This window comes from Uloborus diversus, chromosome 6 (assembly GCF_026930045.1).
Source record: "Uloborus diversus isolate 005 chromosome 6, Udiv.v.3.1, whole genome shotgun sequence".
NCBI lineage: Eukaryota > Metazoa > Arthropoda > Arachnida > Araneae > Uloboridae > Uloborus > Uloborus diversus.
The window spans coordinates 112,037,297-112,063,267 of NC_072736.1; the positions used below are offsets into that span (position 1 = coordinate 112,037,297).

The window sequence follows — 25,971 nt, forward strand, 5'->3', positions numbered from 1 at the left end:
TTTATAATTAATTTCTTTAGTATGCACTCACATTTTTTCAATCACAATCACAAGTAAGCGCTTTGATGAAGTAGTAGCATTCACGTAAAAGTTTAAGACAGGAGTTCAATTTTTTTTCCCGCAATCTTGACTAAAACCATTAAAAAAATTAATTCATAGTTTTCTGAAAAGTACTCAGGACTGCTGAAATAACACTTTCTGAAATAAAATTTGTTCAATATAACTGTACCATGTGATTTCATTATAGGATTTGTAGGACCATAGGAGCTATTTGATGATCAAAAAATAAAATAAAAAATATTAATATTATTCAAATAATTTGAACCCGTACAACATGTCCCTTTGTCCAACGTGCCCCACCTCCCTCTACAATTTTGTTGTGAATATTCCTAAGTGAGGTGCAGAAAAAACAAGCAAGTTTTCTGACGTTTCCTAAAAAATTTAGAATCACGAACGTTCATTACTTATTTTAGTCATCATAAACTGATGATTTCTCTTCTTAAAGGCAAAGATGATGCACAGTAACAAATATGTACATAATTTTATGTACATAATTAAATGAAAAACAATCTTGCTAGTCAAAAGAGACTGATGAATTATGTAAAATATTCCCCTGTAATATGTGTTTTACTTTTTCAAGTGTTTTTAAAACACATCCTGTTATTTGAATTTAAATTTTACAACACACTTAATGCAAAGTAGTTGAAATACAGCTCTATTTCAATTAAAGTGTGTTTATTTATTTTCCATTTATAATTTTATGAACTAGTTTAAAAAAACATACCTGCCAATTGTGTTCAGCCATATTGATGATTTAGCACATTTGAAGAATTTACTTCTGCTTTTAAATTTGTTTGCCCTTAATGTTTTTTAAGTTTCTTCCAGATATTCTGCAACTTGAAGAAAGCTCAACTACTAGCTGAACTATAGCCCTGATGCAGATGTTCTAGAAAACTCATGATAGTATTGTACTGTTCGCTTAAAGAATTGTATAATAGAATGATCTCCAATATTTAGTTTACAAGGATGTCCAGAAATCATTTTCCAAGTTTTCTTAGCATGACAGCTTTATCAAAACTAATGAAGTTGTTTAAAAAAAATAATAAACTTCCATACATAATATGCCATTCATGTTTGTTATGCTTCTTATTATGCTGATGACTTCAGGAAATTTGTTGCTAAAATGGTCTTTGGACTTTCAGCAATGACATGCAAACCAACAAAAATTCTGTGTTTAAATGCTAAATAGTGTAATTAAATGAAATTTTGATCTTCTTCATACAAACAGTGCTGTATTTCTGATTTGTCACGCTTATTATCATATTTATTATCATTCATTTGTATAATAATATTGAAATGTAAAGAGGTAAAACAAACAATAATTTTGCAACAGAAATTGAGAAATAGCTGGAATTCTGTTTTGAGTCTCTAAATTTAGAATTTTGAATTTGTTTTGTAAAACAAATGCGTTAAGGTTTATGCTTGTTTGTCATGTAAAAATATTGTTTTCAATTTAGATTTTTAATAAATTTTTCGGTATTCAATGCAAGGCTAAAAAATTCAGGTATACATAAAATTATGAAAGATATGTTTAGGTTTGTTTATTTCAGCATTAAATGAACAGTTCATTGATGCTTATTCTCTTTGTGTAGTTATCCAGAAATCCCCCCCCTCTCAAGAAGAGATTTTTCTCCCCACTTAAACAACAGGACAGGATTTGAATAACTGCAAATAACTCCAATTTTGGAAAGGATGGGTAGCAACTGTTATCTTAGTCCACTTCCGACTGTCAATGCACCTTCTCTGTTTCTGACTAAATTCTGGAAGCATTTTTCAGGATGTTGGAATATAGGTCATATTCATCCATCCATGATACAGGGTAATGAATGGAATTGCAATTTATATGAAAAAATCTGAACAAAAATTCAATTTATTTCAATCAAGGGTTTTTTTTTTTTTTTTTTCACAAACATTCACTTCACTAATAGTATAAAAGAAAATAAATTACAAGCATCAGTATATTTTGCCCTGTCTAATCAAAACTCCCTAATTGAGTAGATGGGAGTAAAGTCTATAACAAAATTTATTTTCTTTATTTTTCTATGTTTATAAACGACTGAAATTTTTGATTAAACTTGTGTTTTGTCCATAGTTATTAGTTTTAGGAAATGATACTTTGGAGTAAAGAATTTTTAAAAATTTGATAATAATAACCACATTTTGAACATGTGAATATTTTAAAGTTACGTTGCATTTCAGAAAACACAAAGAATAATCTTTGCTTATTTTGTTACTTAAGCAGTTATTGACAATAATAGTTTGCCCCAAAATCTATAAAAACTACAAATTCTGTTTTGGCACCCTGAATTTGATTTTAATTGCCTCATTGAGAAAAAATGTCTTTGTTTTCTTTTTTTTTTTTTTTTTTTTGTGTGTGTGTGTGTAAAAATGTTAGAAATTCTATATTTGTAATAAAGTTTACAGATGTAACCACATCAAAAAACAAATTGAACATTAGAGACTTTTGTTGTAATCTTTATGTGGTAATTACCTGAACTGTTAGTATGGAATGAATGCGTTTTCTTCATGCTAAGTTGTATTTAAAATCTCTGTCAAAATTAAATGTAAACATTGCTTTTCCACAAACATTGAAAATAAGTACAAGTCCTCTACTGGTGCTGGGAATGATTTTTTTCTTTGTTTCATTAAGAAACTGTCTACTTTCTTTTCTTTATAATATTGTTTTGATTTGAAAATATTGTTCAAAATGTAAGTAATAGATGCATGATGTGATGCAGAGAAATAAATAAATAACAATAGATACATTTGTTTCTTATTCATATGAGTTGAAAATAAGTCATTTTTCAAATTACACCCCCTTAACTCCTCAATTTATTTGTGAATATTTCTATCTACATCAAATTAAAGTAATAATTTTCAACTTTATTCAAATTAATATGATAATTTTCAACTTTATTCAAATTAATAGGATACCAAGAGTGCCTACTGAACCACTAAAATATTTACAGGTTCTTGGTATTCTTTCTTTCTTTTTTTTTTGGGGGGGGGGAGCTGTTACCTGGTTTTGACCATCTACCTATTTCTAGTATTGAACTTTCAAACTTTCCTTTGCATATTTTTCTTTCAAATTTTTAATTTAATGTTTAACTTAATCACATTTAAATCAGAAAATTGTACAGCGTAAACTTAAACATGCAATGTTAATTAGCATTTTCTTTAATAGCAAACCATTTTAATTAGTGATATTGCCTTTTAGATGGTTACAGGAAATATTTTAAGATTTAAAACTCTTTCCAACGTTTGCCTTTCCGAAACAAAAACAAGCAATTTCTAATGTGCATCATCTGTCGTTCATTTATTTATTTTCATTTTCTTACCTTTTTTTATCTCTTTATTTATTTTGAATCAATTAAATTCTAACACATGGAGGTGAGAATTCACATGCTGCGAACCAAAAAAAAAAGAAATAAAAATTATTACAAAAAAAAAAAACTGTCGGCAGATTTAAATGGATATATTTTTGCTGAAATTAAAAAATAAATTATTCCTTTGTTTTAACTGTAAAAGGCATGTGACAGCAAAGTTGCACTTTTTGAAGATTAGCCCATTAGTGACTGAAGTTTTTAATTAAACTAATGTTTTCTTTTTCGAATGAAAATGCTGAAAATTTTGTGTTTTAAATAAAGTTTATAGATACAATAACACCAAAAAGTAAATTGAACAACAGAGATCTATGTTGTTTACAACAACAACAAGATTACATCAATAAGATCATGCTATTGATCTGAAAACTTGCATGAAATAAATGAGTTTTTCTCATGCTAAATTGTTTTCAATTTTTAGTTTTTGCTTTGTCATAAAAATTCAAAATAAGTACAAGTCCTTTTTTGGTGCTCTGAATTGTTTTAATTTTGTTTCATTAAAAAAATGTCTACTATCTAACTACCTTTCATTCTAGTATTGTTTTGGTATAAAAATGTTGTTGAAAATTTTAAATAATAGATAGTGTACTTTCAAGAAATAAATATAAAATAATGGAGACATCTGTTTCTTATGCATATAAGAATGTTGAAAAAATATGTCAAAATACACCCCCCCCCCCCCTCCTTAACTTCCCAATTTGTTTCTGAATATTTCTATCTGCATCTAGTTTCAAATAAAAATGACCTCTGATTAATATAATTTCAGTTTTCAACTTTATACAAAATAATCTACTAACTAGGTGTGCCCACTAAACCATTAAAATATTCAGTGGTTCTTAATCTCTCTTTTTTTTTTTTTTTTTTTTTGGAGTGGGTTGGGGCGAGATAGGATCCCCACAGTGTGGGGTGCCCCACGTCTTAAGGGGTCCAACGGCCTCTGAAATTAAAGAAAAAAATTGAAAAAACCTAGCACTAAGACTTATTTAACGTTACAAATATACACTGATAGCCTCTGGGGAGGGGCTATACAGATTTTGTTGCAGGGAGGCCTAAAATGTATAGATCCTGGCCTGGATAGGATACCTTGTTTTAAGCTTCTACATATTTCTTTTATTACTCTTTCAAACTTTCCTTTGCATATACATGGGTGCCACACCCCTGACAGCACCCACCGCCCCCCCCCCCCCCGTAGGTGGGCATCCTAGGCATATGTTTCCTTTCGGAATTTTTAAGCTAATGCTAAACTTTGTTCCATTTAAATCAGAAAAGTGTATATTTTTCCTTTGATAGAAAAAAAATAAGTAATGCTTTTGATATCAATACAAGAAATATTTCTATGTTCAAAAATCTTTATAAAGCTTAATTTAATGTAGCAAAAACAAGCAATTTTTTATGTTCGTTATTTGTTGCTTATTTATTTTAATTTTCTTAATCAGTTTTTATTCTTTCATTCATTTTGAATCAATTAAAATTATAATATAATTTTCGTTGTCTCGGAATCTTTTGATCAATTTAAAATTGATCGTATTAAAGAGAATAAGGTTTAAGAAGAAAAATCTGCTCTTAATTTTGCTAACACAGGGCCATTTTGTCTTTTTTTAATGTTTGAATCAAAATCGAGCGTTTCATTTATTGACTGCATGCATTTTCGAATCCGCGTGCTTTTACATCCTTCAGAACCCGTTTCAGCCACTCTTCCCGCTCCCGCTTGTGACAATTTTTTGTAACGAAACTCGAAAGCGAACAAGGAGCCAATCTTGCAGCTCGGCGGCAACCCTATCTTCCCCCTGTAACCGGTAGCGCTTTCCGAGCGTAGCTGTTGTCGCAACTCTGAAAACTACGTTTTCATATAGGGACTCTAATCGCTACTGGTCTTGCTCGTCGAACGTAAGCATAGAATGTTTCCATTATGACTCGAATTTTCATTAATCGGTAGCTTGACTAGAACGCAGGTTTGGTTGTTATTATTATTCAATGTAGGGGGGGGGGGGGCACTTATCAATATCGCCTTTCTAGAGCCGGCCCTGTTAGAACACGCTGGTTATTCATCGGTTAACCAACTATTCGAACATACCCTATTTTTTTTTTTGCTAAGCCTTGAGTAACGAATAATCCTTTCACTGTCATTGTAACCTCTTCGGTATCGATGCTGTTTGTTGATGTTTTTCCGGATTTCGTTTTTGGGGAAAATTTTGGTCTTGTGACACATGTGGAATGGTGACACTTAAAAACTTGCTTTAGCCTCCTTCGTCACCCTACAAGCAAATAAATGTATATCAAATAATGCAATCTATAGTATTTTTTTGTTCCCATTGCATTTGATAATATTTTTGAATGTTTTCTAACTTTTCTCTAAACTTATAACATATTCCAATTCACTATGTGAATTCCATGGGGATAGCCTTAAGTTGTATTCCATTTCATTGCGTGAAGTTTATTATAAACTACTTCCTCATATAATTTCATGGAGCCAACGGATAATTTATTTATTGTTGCAAAAGTAACTCCAAAATTTTCATCTGAAGTAGTAGGAGATGAATATATTTTGTCTCCGGATTTTTGTCATCCTCTTCAGTCAATAGAAAATTTTTTCGAAAAAAATTATGACTTACAGATGTGTAAAGCATGCAGCAGTGATACCGTTTCGAGTGCATGTTTAAAATCCAGTGACAGTGATTTAACTTGCAAGGAGCTTTGTCTGTGCGTTGAAAGAATTCTATATCTAAAATGGATAAGACAAGTGAAAGTTAGGATGGATGCATCCTTTTTTTCCGTTTTAATGTTGGAGTTAAATAGATCAAAACAATTTCGATGGAATGTTCTTTCGAAGTTATATAAGGAGTACTTCAAGAGATCTAGGAATGCATCAAATTCAGTGGATCGAAGAGTATTATGTGCATTTTGTAGTAGATGTTTATGGATGATTAGTATTACTGTTTATCTCTTTATACCAAACAAAAATATAGTGGATTACAAATGGTGAGTAGATATTAGTTTTTAAAAGAATACATAACTAGTATTATTATTTTAAAGATAACATACTCAGGGGTCTGGCCAGAGGATATTTGGGTCCGTTAACGGACCCTTCACAAAAATCCGATCAACCAAAACGGACCTTTCACAAAATCCCAATCAACCAAAACGGACCTTTCACAAAATCCCAATCAACCAAAACGGACCCTTCACAAAATCCCAATCAACCAAAACGGACCCTTCACAAAATTCTGATAAACAAGATCGGATCTTTCACAAATTGTTTATTGAAAGAGCAAATCTGAAAGAAAAATAATGCATTTTTCCGTGTATAAAACTGATAATTTTTGGAATCTTTTTTGAAGTCAAATTAGAGGCATCTTCTTATACAAAATCTGCTAATTTTGCAAAAAAAAAAAGATTGGCGGCACTCTTGCGATGCTCCTGCAAGCGATAAATAATTGCTACTGCCAAATAAATATAATGCTTGTTGTTTGTTTCTTGGAAAGAAATTAACAGCTGAAAATAAGTTTGGTTTTAAATAGTTTTGTTTGTGTGTTTTTATCACAGTTAATTAGCAGCAGTGTTGTTGTAAACTTTTCTGAAAAGGCGTTGGTAAACCACTTTTCTCCCCGCTCAGATTTAATAAACAAGAATAATATGTACCAGCGAAATGAACCTAGAACTGCAAAGGGATAGTAAGGGTGGAGAAAAAAATGTGATCGCTTCAGATAGAGTTACCAACTTCAAAATTATCACCACTTAGCGTCTGGAGTTGAACCTTTATAATGACTTGATTAGAAAACATTCTCATCATTTTACGTTTTTACGGTGAGGTGCGATGTTTAACTGTTAGTTTGGGAGAAAATTATATGGGTTTAATATTCGATGCTAACAAGGATGATTAACTTTAAATAAACTATAAATTACCGTTTTTTCCTTTAGATGTCTTCATTTTGAAAAATGCAATCATTTAACATCCGATATGAGAATCATATTTTGTTCTTTTTTCAAGCTAACTTCGCCTTATTAGGATGAAAAATAAATGAAAAGTCTCATTATTTTCGTTAGAACTCTCATTTCAAGTTTTAAAAGCAAAATTCCAATTTCTTTTATGAGTCAAAAATTGAAATGCTGAATCGATGGTTTATTTATTTATTTATTTTTTTGCTTCGACTGTGTCCACAGATATTAATGATATGTTTATCATAAGACTCTAAAATGCAATTTTAAAATAATTTTATCAAAAATATTTCTTGTACAAGAGCCGTTATATTTTTGATGCCTTCACTTTGAGAATTGCGATCTCTTTGCATCCGCTATGGGAATCCAATTTTTCGAATTTTTGATGTTTAGTACGCTTTGTTAAGAGGTAAACAAATAAAATCTCTTTTTATTTTTGTTAAAATCACGAAATTTATAAGTTTTAAACGAAATTCTGTGCTTTTTAAGAATGTCTTGGGTCAAAAAGTTAAGTGCTGAATCCTTGTCTGATTTTTTTTTTGTTGCAATTACAATTATTTTTAATACTGTACAGAAATATTTCTAGTATAATTTAACATAATGTAGAATGCTAGATAAATACTGATACTTGAGAGAGCGAGCCCCCTCCCCCCCCCCCCCCTCTCCCGCCAAATACTAGAAAAACACTCCAGAATGATATTCTCAACATAGAAGAGGAAAACACTCAACTTTAAGTTTGAATGATGCAGTTTGTGCCATCTCTAAATTCTAAAATTTCGTTTTAACATTTTTTTTTTTTTGCGGAATTATTTGATTTTTCACAAAATTAATTCATTTTTCACAAAATTATTTGATTTTTCACAAAAAACGGACCCTGTGAAAAATCCTGGACAGACCCCTGATACTATGTGGGAGTTATGTGTTTTTACTTGATTTCATGATGTATTACTTTAAATGACGTATTATATCGTTTTTGTACATTTTTGTGACCCTTTCTCCCCTTCAGACATAATATTGATGCAAAAATGATCAGGTGGTGTTTAATGTCTTTGAAAGTGCAAAAAGTACTACAGTGAAACCTGTGTATAACAATACTGTCTATATCGATTACCTCTCTATAACATTTTTTTTTTTGGCCCCAGCAAAATGTCAGCATGAATAATCAAACTGTCTATAATGACAACCTGCCTATTACGATATTTTTTTATAGGTCCGAACTAGAGACGTACCGAGTAGCATTTTGGCCGAGTACCGAGTACTCGGCCTTTCACTACTCGGCCGAGTACCGAGTTACCGAGTACTCGGCCTTTTACTACTCTGCCGAGTTACTGAGTACAATTATGTTTTAAGTAGAACCACTGACACACATGTGATGAATTTTGAACTTATTGGAATAGTAGTATAGACCTCCTTGTCCGTATAATAGTTATTAAAACTAAATTCTTCCTGAAATTTAACTATGAATTACATAAAAAATTTTGTTTGTGTCAAAAATTTTACAAAACTTTTTTTTTTTTAAATAAATAAATAAAAGGTAAGATAATCAAGTTGGAATTAAAACAAATTACAGTAAAATCCCACTAATGCGGACACCAACAGGACAGTTTTTTTTTTGTCCGCAACAGAGAGGTGTTCACAGGACAGGGATTTAATAAAGTTATTTGTATTGGAACTGGGGAATTAAAAATTGTCTGCATAAGAGGGGTGTCCGCCGCCTTTGAGAGGTGTCCGTTACGAGGAGTTTCACTGCATACCAATCAATTATAGTTTTAGTCTGCCAAACATAAGGAGAGGAAAATAGTTTTTTATAAAGATAAAATTGATTGGTATTTTAAAATTATTTTTGCATATTTTATCCTTCACATCAATCTTGAATCATAGGCAGTGGTGCAAAATACCCGGGTATTCATTTTTGATGGTAAGTACTCAAAATGAGTAGGTTACCACTAATAATGTTCAAGAAACTACAATGGACTACAAGGTAACAATCATGAATAAATTATTGGAAAATAAAAATTTGATAATTAGGTCTCATGGATTACTAAAACAGCCAATGATAAGAACAATTGTAGGGACAGTTGATTAAAGCTGAAAACAAGGAAATTAGTTAGTAGCCAGTTGCTGGTAGACTCAGTTTTATTAGTGGCCACTTTTTGAAGTTATTAGCTACTTTTTAAAACTACAACTATGTTTCAAATTTTTATTAATAATGAAAAAAAGTATCATCAGAATATCGCTCCCACGCAAGAAAGGTTACACAACCGAAAATCATAAAATTTTACAAAAGAGACTAATAAAAAAAAACCTTTTAGCACAGTGCAAAACAAGGAAAAAGTTCGGTTTTAGAGCATTAGTAAATCATTTTGCAAACCATAGGGACCTTTATGATGTTTACCCCGTTGTAAGCAACATCTCAAACTGCTATATATTTTTAAATGAACCGCAAAATATGTGTTTTGAGTTGTGTTACTTTTTTTATGCATGAGTGATGTATTAAACATTGTTTTCTTAAACCTGCCAACTATTCATGAGCATGTCCTAGACGATGTATGCAAAATGCTTTAGTTTTAAAATATGGTAAAACACATTAAACAGGGGGAGGGGAATGTGGTTCGATTGGTTATGCAATTAGAGTGGTGACCGGGGGTGGCGATCGATGACATTTTTTAATTGCCACTTTTGCAACTTTAATTGCCACGTGGCGAGTGGCGACCGCTAATTTTCAGCTTTACAGTTGATAGGAACAGGGGACACTCCTGAGTCCCCCCCCCCTAAGCACCACAAAAACACATAGCTATTCGCTTAACGAAAGGCTTATAAGTTTTTTAAAAATGTCGCCAGTGTATTTCAAAGCCCAGATTTGCGACTACTCTGATATTCATGGGTTTTAATAGCTACTCTTAAGAAGGTTTGATGAAACCTTGTGCGCATATCCTTGGCCAAAAATTTCGCTCCATCGAAAACCGGCCACTAACAAAGCTGGCCGGTTTCAAGAGGTTTTACTGGTATTCTTATCAAAATTAATGTCAACATTAGTTTTCCCTTTTAAACATGCAAATGTAATAATTCTTCCTAATCAATTTTATTGTTGTTGTAGTTATTATACATGTCCTCTTTATTTAAAATAACTATTTGTTTTTGTAATTTTGAACAGGAATAAGAAAATTGAAATCTTAGCCAATGAAAAATGTGAGCTGGAAAATGCAATGGTTTGGTTATCAACTCTTGGTGGTGCTTTTTCAGCTCTTGGAGACTCCTACCTTAATTGTGTAAGTATGTTATTCCATATAGTTTAGACTTTAAAATTATATGTTACATAAAATAGTTTTAAAAAAAGGAAAAAAAAAAGAATCAACTTCAAAACCGCAGCTGAAAATTGCTCTAAATGGAAGATAAATAATATTGTTATCTGAACACCTACTTTTAAACATAATTTTTGAAGTCGTTAAAAAATAATTGAGGTAGTGAGAAGCAAAGGTATGTAAGTAGCCATTTTGAAGTTTTGAATAAAACGTGTTTAAAGATAATGTCCAAAGTATACTTTCATTGATTTTTTCTCTCTAAATCATGCTATGTAGCAGCACCAACCAGGGCAACTAGTTCTATCTCTTGCCCCAAGACAGAGAAGAGGTTCCCCTACTATTTGTACTGGCTATCTTCAAATTTTTAATTTTGACACATCCCTTTGATTCTCACTACCTCAATTGATGAAGTCATACATAACTGTATTTTGTTTATATTTTCAGAAAAACCACGCAAAATTAAGAACGAAACATTTATATTACCATTAGGTTCATAAATATGTTTTTATCAATTTAATGTACCGAGAATGCTTATTGGAATATTGGAATGACAAGAGAAAAAAATAACTAAAGTCCAAGAACACTTAAAGTAGGCATAAAATTTCGCTTATATCTGCACTTTTTGCATCTTCGATAAACCATGCAGTCAGAGCAAGAAAAGAAAATATATAAAATTATGAAAACAGAAAATATTGATGTATCTCAGTAAATGCTCTTATTAAAAAAAAAAAAAAAAAGCCATATTTTTACCCATCAAAGAATTTTTTTGATCCCAATATAAAAGAAGTCTCATGTATGAATTGTGGAAGAATCCATAAACATTAATTTTTATGACAGTTTTCACTATTAAAACATGTTAATAGAGTATTTTCTACTGAGGCTTTTAATTAAAATTTTATTTTATTCTTTGATAAAAAAAAAATTTTATTCCATAAATACATTATTAAACCAGGAGAAATAATGTCCACAATGGAAAACATAATGATTTTCTTAAAACATAATTGTCCTGTTTCTATAGTTGTTGTCACTGATACATTAAGTAAATAAATTATGACTTGTAACTTTTTTATAAATCTTAAACATAATTTGCTTTGATCTTTTGATTTTTAAAGTTCTGTAACCTACATAAGACTTGTGATTCATTTGTAGATACTGCAAAATCCTTACCATGTTTTAGAATGTAACATTTTAATTTTACTTTTATTTTTTTTAATTATCGTAGATAGCTATTGATTATGTGGAAATTAATTTACAAGAATTTATTCTTGGTTATTTGTAATTAATAATGTCTGAACAGTCACAGTAAATTATTTCTTTGATTATTTATACCAAGGCCCATTTACATATTGTATTTTTAAAAAGATTTCAAACAATATTCTTCTATAGAAATCTCTACTTATGAGAAAATGAAATTGTCAGATTTTACTCTTAATTATTTAATTATGAAGAAATTAGGTAAATATGAATATCAAGCATTCCTTAACTATTAATTCATAAAGTATTCATGATTTTTCTAGAATAAAATTTTTTCTCTTACAAATAGCGTGCTTAAACCAAATAAACCCAGTTTAAACAAAAAAAAAAAACCTGTTTTAAACTAACCTTTTTACCAACCCTGCCTCTAGAGCAAAAAGAGTGAATGAATTTTGTTTGAATCAGAGAAACCTTTATTCAAAAATTTCATCATAATTACCATTTCCAATTTGTATACTCGCTGACCGAGAAGTTGTCTTTTAACTTTTTATAGTTCTTTGTATATAGAGAAAATTTCACACAATTAAGAATGCTTGCATGAGACCAGGGGGGCACAGAGCTTCAGTAATGGGGTTACCGCTATACCAGAGAGCCTGGGAGGGGTGTAAATTTTCTCATACGTCATCCCATAATTTGTGAAATTTAACATTGTTGAATATGTACAAAGGGATGGCGTATTCAATTTAAAAAAAAAGTGGCGAGATCAAAAAATTAAGTGAGAGTATGACATTGTGGCATCTGGTTTTTTTTTTTCAAAATCATCTTAAATATTGATAGATGATGAAATCAGAGAAACAAAATTAGATCGGAGTATTTGCAGTATGAGTCTAATCGTAAACATCTTTCAAAATAAAAGTTTCAAAAACACTACCAGGCTGCGTTTGGTAACGTAAAAGGAAGGGATAAGTTTCGGGGTCTCCCCGCCCTTTACTTTCTTTGCTATGTCCCTAACTTCTTTTTTGTTTTAATTAGAGACGTACCGAGTACTCGGTAACTACTCAGCCAATTTGCCGAGTACTCGGTACTCGGCCAAATTCTGATCAGATACTCGGCCAATGCCGAGTAGTTGCAAAAAATTGAATATTGTCCAAGACAGATACTAAAATTTATTTTAAAAAAAAAGAGCAAGCATTATATTCTGCAATCATATTTACAATTAAAATTTATAAGTCAAATTTAAATTTTGAGAATAATGAAGTTTGTAATGCTTCAATGGAATAAATCTTTATTTTAATGTCCCCAAAGTTAATAAAACTTATTTATTAAAAATTATGCAAAAAAGGTAAGTATAGGAAATATGGAATTTTTATATTAAAAATGGATTTTTGCTACAAACAAAAATTAGTTATAAAAAATATAAAAATACCTTTGCTTAAAAAATAAAAGGAAATAAAACAATGTTAAAAGTAGAAAGTACAGTGCAGGAACACTACAGACATGTGTTTTGGCATTACAAGGAATTCCTTTTTCAATGCACAAAATGAGAGCTCGTAGATTTAAAGGCATCCGACAAAATTAGGATTTTTTTGTCGAATGTCTTTACATTCTTTAGCTCACATGTTATGCACTGAAAAAGACGTTCCTTGTAACGGGAGGGAGGGGGGGGGGACAGAAACACGTGTCTGCAGTGTTCCTGCACATTTGTTGTATTAAAAAAATTATTTATGTTTGGCGGACTAAAACTATAATTGATTGGTATGCAGTGAAACCCCTCCTAACGGACACCCCTCTTATGCGGACAATTTTTAATTCTCCAGTTCCAATACAAATAACATTATTAAACCCCTATCCTGCAGACACCTCTCTATAGTGGACAAAAAAAATTGTCCTGTTAGTGTCCGCATTAGAGGGATTTTACTGTAATTTGTTTTAATTCCAACTTGATTAATCATGCCTTTTATAGAACTCGACCGATGGACCAATGCATCGGCCTGGCCGATGCATCGGCACCAATGGTTCAACAATTTAGGCATCGGCGGCCGATGCTAACTTGCAGTAAACATCGGCCCATCTCCCTTAAAAACATCAAAAATCCGATGGAATTGGCCGATGTTTTCCAAAAAAAAAAAAAGATCTTAGCTGTTTTACTTTTTAATGCAAAGCAAAGGGAGTTACTGTTTTCATATAAAATAGTTTACTTAAACTTCAGTATGAATTTCTATTTTAGTCACCCCTGAAAGAGTTTTTAATACTGCATTCAGGTACCAAGCAAGTTAATTATTGCGTTGTTTCTTGCGGCTGGATGTACGTATGTATCTCTCATAAGTCATAACTCAAAAATGGTGTGCTGTAGAAGGTTAAAATTTCACATGTGGGGTGTGCGTACGTTCCAGTTGTGCACTTCCCTTTTTGTTTTCGATCGGGTGTTCTAAAAAGCCTATTTACTCATTTTTTGTGGCTATTAATTACTTATTTCAATACAAAACTAATGTAGCGTCTCAGAATGACAACCATTTGGTGATACACTCTAGAACAAAAAAAAATCGACGCACCAAGAAGGAGTGATCCGATTGAGACAAAAATTGGTGGATAGGAAGACAATGCACAGAATAGTAAATGATTAAATTCTTAGAACAATTGAATGATTTATGTCAGAGTTATAGTAACAAGTTCAATAAGGTATTGACCCGCCTCTATCCTGGATACAAGCTGAAACACGACGTGGGAAACACCGATAAAGCTCCCGGAGGTTGTCCTGCGGTATTTCCGGCCAAATTCGCTCCAATTGTCGAACGAGGTTATCAACATTCCTTGCCAGATGCAATCGCCATCCCATCATATCCCAGACATGCTCGATGGGAGAGAGATCTGACGATCTGGCAAGTCACGGAAGAGTTTGACCAGCTTGCAGATAGTTCATAGCAACACATGCAGTATGTTATCTGGCATTGTCCTGCTGCAGTAAGTACCTCTAATTACGACCAAAGGGGTCCAGTTATCAAAGGAAATGGCACCCCAGACTATAATGCCTTGTTGAGGGCCAGTGTGTCTTGCAAAAGTAAAACCAGGATCCCTCCTCTGCCCTGGATGTCTCCAAACATGTCTTCGATGATCATCATGACACAGTTGGGAGCGGGATTCGTCGCTAAAGACTATACATCCCCAGTCGGCACCGTTCCAACTTGATTGAGCCATGCATCACTGTAATCTGGCTCAGCAGTGTGTAGGCCTCAGTGGCAGGTGGCGTAACGATTGGCGTGAGCGTTGATTTCGTTGTCCCAACTGTCTGTAAATGGTCATGATGGACACTAGTAATTGGGTTGAACGTCTGATGGTTCATAGAGATGAAGAAAGCGCTGTTACAGCTGATTGGACAATCACTCTGTCATCACGATCTGTTGTGACCCTAGGTCGACCGCTAACATCCTGACGCTGAACTCTGCCATTTTCCACCTATCCTTGCCAGCATCTTTGAATCGCCGCATCGCTTCGACTCAAATGACGAGCGATTCTCCGATTTGACCAGCCGGCCTCTTTCAATCCAATGATACAACCTCGTTTAAACTCTGACAGTTGCTCGTAATGAGCATGTATCATGCGGCGAGGCACTTTTAAGATGTTGAAAGGTAATCTGTATCGCAATCAAATAGAAAGTTTTAACAACTGTAGAAGAACTGCTCTTTATATACATCTGCTGGATGCCCAGTTTCAATGTGTTGGAGATCAAACTATTCATTTATTGGACACCAAATTTTAATCACTTGCACATCTGGTCAAAACAATCATGCATACAAAATTCCAAAGCGATCGGATGATTGCTTCTTGATGCGTCGATTTTTTTGTTATAGAGTGTATATTGCCGAATTGGAGACCATGGAAATAAATATTAGATGGCGAAACCGGTTTTTGTGTCATTTTGTTAAATTCCTGTTGAACCGACGGTAATTTTTAGAACACTTGCTTGCCCCTCCCTGTATTTCTGAAATTAAACTCTAGTGGCACTTCCGAGTTGTTTAAAACTAACACCATTCATAAGATTAGAGATTTTCTTTTTCAAACTTAATCTATTGTTTAGTTTGTTGGAGTGCTTCTAAAAGCTATAATGAACGTTGGCATAGTCGTTCAAAGTGATTATTTTGTAGATGTGCTTCGGTAATGTGAACAATTCAGGGTAAGGTTTTATATTGCTTGTCCTCGAACTTTTAGATCATACTACGTACGTATGAACTTTCAACTTACTATTTCATAACGTTTCTGAGCGACGTAAGTTCACGCATATGAAGACATCACAAGAGAACTTGCGATAATTAACTGAGGAGGGGTTCAAAATGGATAGTTTGATCATCTATATGTTCTTTGGTACATATGCGTGTACAGATGTGCCGGAAAAACTTGTGAAGTTTAAATTGGGTGATCGTAAAATAGAAATTAGGTCGGCATTTGATTTTTTTTATTACAAGTCCTTATTCGTAGAAAGGAAGTAAAGTGAAATGAATAAATGATCCTTTAAATCCCTGACAATCTTATCAATGTATTTCCGTTAGGTTTTTTTTTTTTTTTTTGCCATCAGCCTACGCCATCGGCAATCGGCCATTTGGAGGAAAACAATCGGCCATCTTTGAACAATCAGCATCGGCCCATCGGCCAAAAAATGCCATCGGTCGAGCCCTAACCTTTTATTTATTTATTTTTAATTTTAAAAATAATTTTTTGGTAACTCGGCCGAGTAGTGAAAGGCTAAGTACTCGGTACTCGGCCGAGTAGTGAAATCCCGAGTACTCGGCCAAAGTGCTACTCGGTAGGTCTCTAGTTTTAATTATTGATATAAATATTGCGGAAACCTCTTCCCGAAACTTCTTTTCCAAAACCATTTGAGTGTTTTAGTTTTCAATAATGAAATTTTCCATTTCTAGCCTGAATTTTATTTGTTTGAAATACAAGCGTTTACGATCTCAGTAAAAATATTTTAATATTTTGGATAGATGAGGTACCTTTTAGTGATACAGGAGTGGCTCTCTCCAGGAGTGCAACTGCCATGATTATTTCAAAAACAAATCATGAGTTTAAATTTTTTCGAAGAAAATTAGTTACAATGGAGCTAGAAGGAAAAAATGGACAGTACCAAATGTCTCCCCCCCCCTCCGCCAAAAAAAAAAAAGAATTTTGCATGTATGGCGCATTTTTTGGGTGTGCTTAATGCTTCTACACTGCAGTGACATATCTGAGAGGGGTGAGGGACGGTTTTCTGCCTCGAATAAACTCTCTTTTTCGAAATGAGATTTCAACTCTCAATGGGGAAAAGAAATATTTTGAAGTTTTATTCAAATAAGATACAATGTATATTACAAATTAAAAGGGGAGCTAACTCCTCCCACAAATAATACAGACATTGACTAAACCTGGGTTTTTAAACCGACAACTTCAAAACATTTCCGAGGGAGTGTCTCCCAGTTTCTTACCAAAAACATTCAAGATCGTCTTAAATTTTGGCTTCAATTTCGTAGATGTTCAGAGTGAGAGTCTCATTCAAAAACTCCTACCCTAAAATTATCGAAGGTCGGCTAAAATAACATTTTTGGAGCTTCAATTTTGAAAAGTTTCCAGAGAGGGCCTTGAATCTTTACCCCCTTTAATTACATGAAATCATCTAAAACTGAGTTTTTAAAATTATAATTTCTAAAATTACTGGGAAGAACACTCTGTAGCCCCTCTCTCCAAAATATGCTGAACTGCTAATGTTATTTTCAGTAATGAATTTCTATGAAACGGTATGTGGGACGAGCGCTCCATCCTTAAAGTTAATCCGGAACGCTAGGCTACGTAGGTACGCCACTGGGTACTTTAAATTTTCACACCAGCATCTTTGTTTTTCTTTCATGAAAAGCATGGTATAGTATTCCTTGATATTTTTACTATGTGTTAAAATGTTATGAACTTCATTTGTGTAAAAGGGGGGGGGGGGGTAAATATCCATTTGAAGGGTATCAAAAAGAGCAGTGGCAGATTTGATGGGGGGCAGTGGGGGTGATAACTCCCTCCGTAACCATCATTTTCTGAAAACAATAATATGAAATTGAAGAATATACTAGAGAGAGAGCAATTTCTACTATTTTAATCAAGTGAATTCTATAACTTTGCTAGGTCCCACTTTTTAGGAATGGTACCCACCATCTTTTTTTATATTTTTTTCCAGTTTTCGACAGTTTCATAGCCATTATTTTTATTAGGTTTGAAAAGGAGCATTATATTAGCCATTAACGCTCTTCTGAGAGACTAGCGAGTTGCCAATTTCAAAAGCATAGACTCATGAATACACTCCATAAATATTTAAAAAATCAGCAAAACTTTTCTTTGTTTTCTAGGGGCTTGTTTTACAGTGGTTTCATTTATTTTTAGCATAAATTCAGAGTATAGGACTCAAACCTATGAACCCTATCTCCAAAGAAATGTTCACATTGTAAAAAAAAATATTTAAAAAAAATATTTGAAGCATCGTATTTTGCATAGCAAAAACTGTCCTCACTAATATGTAAAACATTAGTTTTCAAAGCCCTATTGGATGGGGGCACCCTACATTATACCGATGCGATTTCTCCAGATTGTTTGTTGTTGTGATTCAATGTGTGGGGTCGGTCTAGAAATTCTTTTCCAGACCACACTCATCGTGAGAAAAACATGTAACGCGGGTGTTTTATATCTGTCACCAGTATGGGAGCTGGATAAGTATAAGACCACACGTAAATACGGTTTTTGCTCCCCTTTTCTGAGAAATGTTCGAAATTAGATCTTCAGAATAGCTGAATTCTATCCGAAGCTGGACATTTGTTGTGCACATAAACTTTCTCCGTTTGGTGTGATATGATGTCTGTGACACTATAGGGAACATTTTTCAGCCATCTTGTCAACGCGGTTGAAAACCAGACAGCAGGAGGAAAAGATCTTAACGCATTTTGTAAACAGGGGTGCATTCCCCGCCAAACGAATCCCCGTATATAAGAGAAAGTAAAGAGGTCAACAGGGGGAGACTCTCGTGATGCAAAGAGCTGATTAGTCGCGGAGTGCGGCTCTCGCAGTTCAAAATATCTTTGTAACATTAAATAATCTGTAATTTGTAATATAGCTGTACATATTATTATGTTGATTAAACGTCTCTAAAAGACCATGCAATCTCTTGTCGTCTTTACACAAGAGGTGGGATCGGTACAACATGTCGGGTCTGGGGGGGAGGTTTTTACGGTTTTCAACCGCCACCCCCTTGAATAGACTATAAATTCCGCCCCTGAAAAAGTGTTCCCATTCAAATTTAGAACCTTGACTTGATTTAACAAACCTCAAGTTCTTCCTCTCTGCAGCACCGTTTCATGAAAACATTTTTTTAATACTATCATATCATAAATTAAATGCATATACAAGAAGAAGAAATGATGAAAGTTGGGTGTTTGATGTAGAAGCTGATTAGAAGAAGCTTCCTTGCCAGTCAGCCACAGCCGCCTGCACATTATAACAAAACAAGGGCTTTGGACTTTTAACCTTGTTGGTCCTTTTTTTCTTTCCCTTCTTTTTTTTTTTTTTTTTTTGAGCTAATGTGGGGTAACCCGGTACCCCTGGTGACACCCATGCGAACGCCACAGCATGAGACAGTCCCTTTGAGCCTAATCCATTCATTGTAGAAAGAGGTACAAATTCAAAATAATTATATTTAAAAATGCAAAATGCGAATAAGTTGCCCCGCAAAAAAAAAAAAAAAAAAAAAAAAACATATATATATATATTGTGGCAAAAGAAGGAAAATTATTTGTTTATTTACACTTTGATGAAAGAAAAGGATTTTTAAAAAATTGACTATAATCGGGGCAAATCTAACCTAGCAGCGTCATAGTGCAGTGATTAGGACCCAGTGTAGCCTTTACAATGCTGCCAGGTTAGGTTTGCTCCAACTAATAGGTATGTCTCCAAATTGTACTTATTTACATATTTTAATAGTTATGCACAATATGAGAGAACTGAAATTTTAGAGTAAGCCAATTCCAATTCATTCTGGTAACATTGCTTCTGGTAATGTGGCTATTACAAACATCTGCATATTACTGCATTTGAATGCTGATTTCAAATACATAGGATGCTATTTATACTTGTATTAGGATCTTAATTTCTTGAAAAGATCTTTTAAACCATGCTTAATTTCAATGTGAAAGAACTTGAAACCAAGCCAGGGGATCCAATCATTATTATTATTTGGGGTTGTTGGAAATTTTCATTTTATTTTATTTTTTTTTTTTTTTTGTGCTTTTGAGACATTCATTTTCATTAATTTTTAAGTTTAACAAAAACTTGTATAAAATGTATATAACTTGGGTTCGCTTTGCTTTGATATTACAAAATGTTGTGTTGCATAAACAGCCCCTTCACAAAACTCCAATCATAAATGCAGCCTATTCACGCAATTCTGTGTCTTAAAATGAGTCCTTCCATACAATTTTGTTTGTTAAAACAGAGGTGCCTACCTAGGGGGTGTTTTGAGGGGTATTTTTTATTTTGGGGGGTCATTATATTTAAGGGTGCGCCCTTGGTCTTGGGGGGGGGGCACCCCTGGTTAAAATGTCTCTTTCATAACTTTAATCTCAGTACACTAAGTTTTAAACAAAACATTTGTCCCTGTGAATTGAGTATTACAACTAACTACATGTTTAGCAAAATAGAATGCTTCACTTTTGTGGAAAAAATTTGTTCAAAAGAAGAAATAAATACTTCTAATTTAAAAAAAAAATTAAAAATGATAGTTTAATAATATTGAATCAAAAATCTTCACTTTCTCCAAAAATCATGAAAAAACATGTACAGGAGTACCTCCTATAACACGGTTAATTAGTTCCATGTAATATCAAACTGAGTTTTACAAAACTTTTTTAAAAATAACTTTTTAACTTATTTTTTACGCTAAATAATCGTGTACTTAGTAAAAATCATGTCAATATGTATCGCGTTGTATCAAAACCATGTTTCGTGTTATATCGAAACCGTGTTATACGAAACTTAGAAATAATGTAAATCAAGGGATGTGTACCGTATTTATATCAAAACCAAGTTTCATAAAAACAAAGTAAAAACTTATCAGAGTTATCAAACATTAACAGAAAGAATTAAACAAAAATGAGATTCCATCTTTTTTAAAGCTAACGTTCATGCATCAAAACAATGAAGTATTAAACAAACTTTGTACTGTGTAAATGTCGAAACCGTGTTATAATAATCGCAAATTTGGTACCTTGTAATATTGAAACCGTGTTATATGAGGGACACCTATGATTCGTCAAGTTTTTCTCGAATTTCAAAAACTGAATTGTAATACCTAATTGATCTTTTCATCCCTCAATTTGTTGTAATAAAAAATATACATTAAAAAAGGCCATAATTGCATTAGCATAAAACATATGAAATGCTTCTATTATAGGCAGAAAAAGCTGGAGACATATCCATACGTCAGCTGCATATTGCTCTACGACTTGGAGATCCACTAACTGTATGCAGATGTAAAATTTATTTTGCTATGAGTCTTCTTCAAAGAGGATATTATAAAAAAACAAAAAGAATAATCAGGTAAATGAATATTCCTTGCCAAGAGTTTTGAAAATTACTTGATTATTTACTTATGTTATTTCTGTTTCCTGAGCATTCTCATTTGTTATGATAAAAATTTATCTTGACTATGAAACATTCGATGCTTAAGTTTTGTCAGCCAGGCAAACAAATTTGCTGGAAATTTTCATTTTGCATTCTATTTTTGTGCATTTGAAACGTTCATTTTGACTAGTTTCAAATTGTAGCATTAACTTTGATATAAATTTGATCTGAATAACATTATTTTTTGTTTCTCTTCTACCCTTTTGTTTGAATTCCCCAAAACTTCATATGTCTGGATGATTCAATCTTGCCAATGATCTCTTTTTTTTTAAAGCACCATTTGTATATGCAGAGAACTCCCTCTATCTGAGCACTCTATAATGTGAACACCCTGATATTCTGATGGTCCCAGAAAAACTGCATAGGCTGCCCTCTCTGTACTCTGAACACCACAGTATTATGAATGCTATTTTTAACCCCCTTTAATAGTTACCTCTTTTTATACTGAACATGTTTATCATCAGTGCTCTGGAGTTCCGATGAACCAGATTGGAAAGCCTGAAATACATTCACGATTTTATCACAATGATTAAGGGAGGATGGGGGGAGGATGAATGGAGGGAGGAGGAAGAAAAATAATTTTCCTGGATATTGCTGCATCACATGAAATCATTCAGCTGAGCAATATAAGCCTGAAGTTTCTGCCATTGAGCTATATTTCAAGAACCCTACCATTGTGTCAAGTAGTATTCAAGGCCTTTAAAGTATGATTACCTTCAAGCAATATGTGGGTGAGAATCACTCGAAACAGTTTTACTGGGATGATAACACATATCTTGCATGAAAATACACAATTCAAAAAAAAATTGAAAATAACTTTTTTTTTCCAAGTATTGTACTGATAGCTGTATTGTAATATTTTATTGTTGAATGTTGCATTAAACTTTTTTAATTAAAAAAGAAATAAATATATGTAAGAGTTTAGGTCCTACTGAGTTGAATTAGGCATTGCTCTAGCTACCAAATCCAAAATTCAGCACCTCTATCCCAGTAACTGGTGTTGCTCACTGGGCAAAGTATTGAACATAATCCAAATGTAATAAATACATGGGTGATTCTCCAAAATTCTAACAATATTACGTCCTAGTAGCCTAACACAAAAATAATTTAACTCAGAACATGTTTTCATTTTTTTTAATAGTTAGAAATAACTTATCTGATGTTATTCTACTCTTATTAAAACAATAACTCATTTAGATTTTTGTACAAAAACTTTTAATACTCAGAAAGTCGCACTTTCGGCACCCAGCCATTTTTCAAATGGACTTAATTTATTTAAAAATTTTATATCAACATTCCACAAATTCAATTTGTCGCACAAAATTGAGCATATTTAAAAGTAAAATAGCATTCTTTAAATCATCAGCATACATTGTTTTAAACTTTGTCCCCAGGTTTCATGTCCTTCTCCTGTCCTAGGAATGAGTTCAATTATTATAGATTAAAAAAAGAAATTTTTGTTTTGCCGTGCTACAGCACTGTTTATTATCACCATTTTGTTAGATTAGTATTAAGTTCATATGATTTGTCTGCTGTTCTTACTAAAACTTTGAACTTCAAAAATGAGTATGAAACTACATTTTTGCTGTTATTTTCCTGGAAAAATTTTCTGTGTTAAATAAAAGAAAAATAGTAATTCTGCTTATATAGTGTGTGTAGTTGAATTAAGAGGTTGGAATCAAAAAATAACATTAGTTACCTTAATTATAATCCTGGGTTTATGCAACAGGCAAATTGTATGGAAAATGTCATACTCCTGTCCTAAGAAAATCACTCTCCTAGCATTATTTCTCAAGCACTGGTAATGCATCCCGTAGAATAGAAGGATTTATTTAAAATACATTAGTTGGAAAATAAGATTGCCAAATTTAACTTTCTTTTTTCATTCAAACAGTAGATAAAACTTCAAATTTTATTAGATCGACATTTGTTTTTCTAAATGTTGCTCAAATAGTTTAGTGAAGTTGCTATAAATTACGTAGTTGCTTTTAAATTAAAAGTAAAATACATGTTATTAATATTGCTGATTCTCTTTTTGTTTTATGTTTATATTTATTGAACCGTAAAACAATTCGCACGTAATGAGAAAGTAAATTTTCTTTTTATAAATTTTATCATACTGTGTATGGCTAACTTAAAGAAAGTTTTAATGTAGCAATTGATTTTTTTTTCGTTGAAATGAATGTCCGTTATTCGAAGTGTAAGCTATTCAGAGTGAATAATATGGAAAAACCTATGTGGGGCTTGTACTCGAAGAAATTAGGGGTATCCGTTAAGGGAGGTTTTACATGAATTTTGTTTTGTCATTTAATAACCATACTTTTTGATTTAGGCTTCAGTTATTTCTTTATTACTATAGCTGCATTTTTGATAACCCATGAAGAAATTTATTTTTTGACTCTCCTGTTGCTGCTTGTCAGTCTCTTGCGGTGCGAAAATTTGACCCCTCTTTTGAGGGTGTAACATAGTTAATGTGAGTTTCCTCTGTTTTTCTATCAATAAGTTCCTAGCAAAGAGTAAGTATGATATTTTTCAGATTTTTATTCAGCATTTTTAATTTAAAAAAAAAAATGTGATTGGAAAATATCAGGTTTTTGGAGAATCACCCACATATGCATGCATTATCCAATCTCTCTCCTATAATGAACACCCCCATAATCTGAACACTTTTGTTCAGTTCCATGAGTGTTCAGAATAGAGAGAGTCCACTGTATATAAAGCATTTCATTGTGTCTAAAATTTCTTAAGCCAGGGGTTCTCAAAGTTGGTGCCTTGGCATCCTAGGATGCTTTAGGGAAGGGAGGGGGTGCTATATGTACAGTAAACGAACAGGTTTTCAGGAGTCAGATTATCCGGGTCCTTTTGCATTTTCGCCAGCGTAGACAATTTTGTCATGACGTCAATCTGAAGTGCAGTGTTACAGAATTTCGTTTAATCAGTGTCCATTTAACTGTTAGTCTGACTTCTCCCCTGTGCATGTAAACTGCTTGCAGTAATGATCTTTAGTTTGTACATATATTTTTAACATTCAGTGTTATAGTTTTCAGCAATAATTTAAATGTATGTGAGTTTTATTCACATTTTTTAGCTATTATATACACTAGTATCTTTTTTTCCTACTATTCGGATTACCAGCTGTTACCATGCCACCCTCTTCCATGGATAATCGTTAGTTTACTGCATGTATTAGAGCAATGATTCTCTACTGGTGGTCCATGAGCAATTTTCCTGTGTTCTGCAAACGACGAGTAAAAAATAATCTATATATCATTTTTATAGTTGATTAAATTTATTAAGCAAAACTTTTGATTTTATCTCATTTCTCCTAACATAGTTGTAGTGAAAATATTATTTCTATGGTATGTGATCCACTTAGGATTTGAAAGAATATCAAGTGGTCCTCAGCAGTGAAAAGGTTGAGAACCACTAGAATAGAGCACTGAAAGAATATTTTAATTCTTCAACAGGTGCTTCGAATCAGGTAAAGATTGAGAACAGCTGGCTTAAGGATTAGAACATCCCAAGTTAGAAGTTATTCATGAATTTACTGCATTTTGGTAGCTTTTTTCAAATAACCCATTTTGTTTACAGAAAGTTCAATTTAAAAAAGCAACCCCTTCAGTTAAGGTTACGTTTAACCATCACAAGTTGATGGGTGTACTATGTACATTTTACATTTAATTCCTGCAAGTAGTAATAAGCACATGTTCCAAGGGTTCATTTGTGCAAGAAGGGGCATTTTCTCATTCTGGAAGTTTAAAATGTTTTTAAAAATACCAATTATAGTTAAAATACAACATCACATTTCTTTGGATAAAAAATCTTAAAATACTGATGCTTCAAATTTGAATTTTTATGTGTCAAATTTTTAACAAAAATTTATATTTTCAACTAAAATGCCTTTTTTTAAAAAAATTGTTTTTATACTTTGTTTGCTCTTTATATTTACTTTTAATTTCAAGATATTAAAAAAAAATTACATATTACATTATTCCATACTGTATCATTTGATATCTATCACAATATTTACATGAATGCTATATTTGAAGAATTCCTCCTTCTTATACGCATTGATTTTCCTATTTTCTTTTTCAGAGATATGTATAATTTTTCTACAAAAGGAGAAGGTTCAAAGGACTTTAGGTTAAGAAATATGTGCATCGCTGTATGGAATAAATTGAAATATGTTCTATCACAAAAATCAATTAAAAACACATAACTTGTATAATCAATTGTGTAAAGAATAATTTCTTTTTTACTTATATGTTTTAATTCATTTCTCAAGTTACTACTTTGTTTCTTTATAGGGGAAAAAAAGTACAAGATTAATTCAAATCAAAAGCTTTTTACATCTGTCATTTAGAAAATATCTTGAGACAAGTAAAACATTTACATGCTGTTGTATATGCCATTAA

The 25,971-nt window shown here is 32.4% G+C and overlaps 1 protein-coding gene across 1 annotated transcript; it reads left to right on the plus strand.

The window, feature by feature from the left end:
* Positions 1-5,600: 5,600 nt before the first annotated feature.
* On the plus strand, positions 5,601-25,783 carry LOC129224545 (uncharacterized). The gene is made up of 4 exons (XM_054859021.1): positions 5,601-6,422; positions 10,534-10,648; positions 21,327-21,472; positions 25,652-25,783. Exons 1-4 carry the CDS (start codon positions 5,908-5,910, stop codon positions 25,773-25,775), a joined length of 900 nt encoding a protein of 299 aa, XP_054714996.1. The 5' UTR covers positions 5,601-5,907; the 3' UTR covers positions 25,776-25,783.
* Positions 25,784-25,971: the final 188 nt, after the last annotated feature.

Bases quoted from the DNA above. Each gene is read 5' to 3' on its own strand.
- LOC129224545 (XM_054859021.1), top strand. From the start codon at position 5,908: ATGGAGCCAACGGATAATTTATTTATTGTTGCAAAAGTAACTCCAAAA. The intron at 6,423-10,533 runs GTGAGTAGATAT...AATTTTGAACAG, and splicing joins AATATAGTGGATTACAAATG to GAATAAGAAAATTGAAATCT. The intron at 10,649-21,326 runs GTAAGTATGTTA...CTTCTATTATAG, and splicing joins GAGACTCCTACCTTAATTGT to GCAGAAAAAGCTGGAGACAT.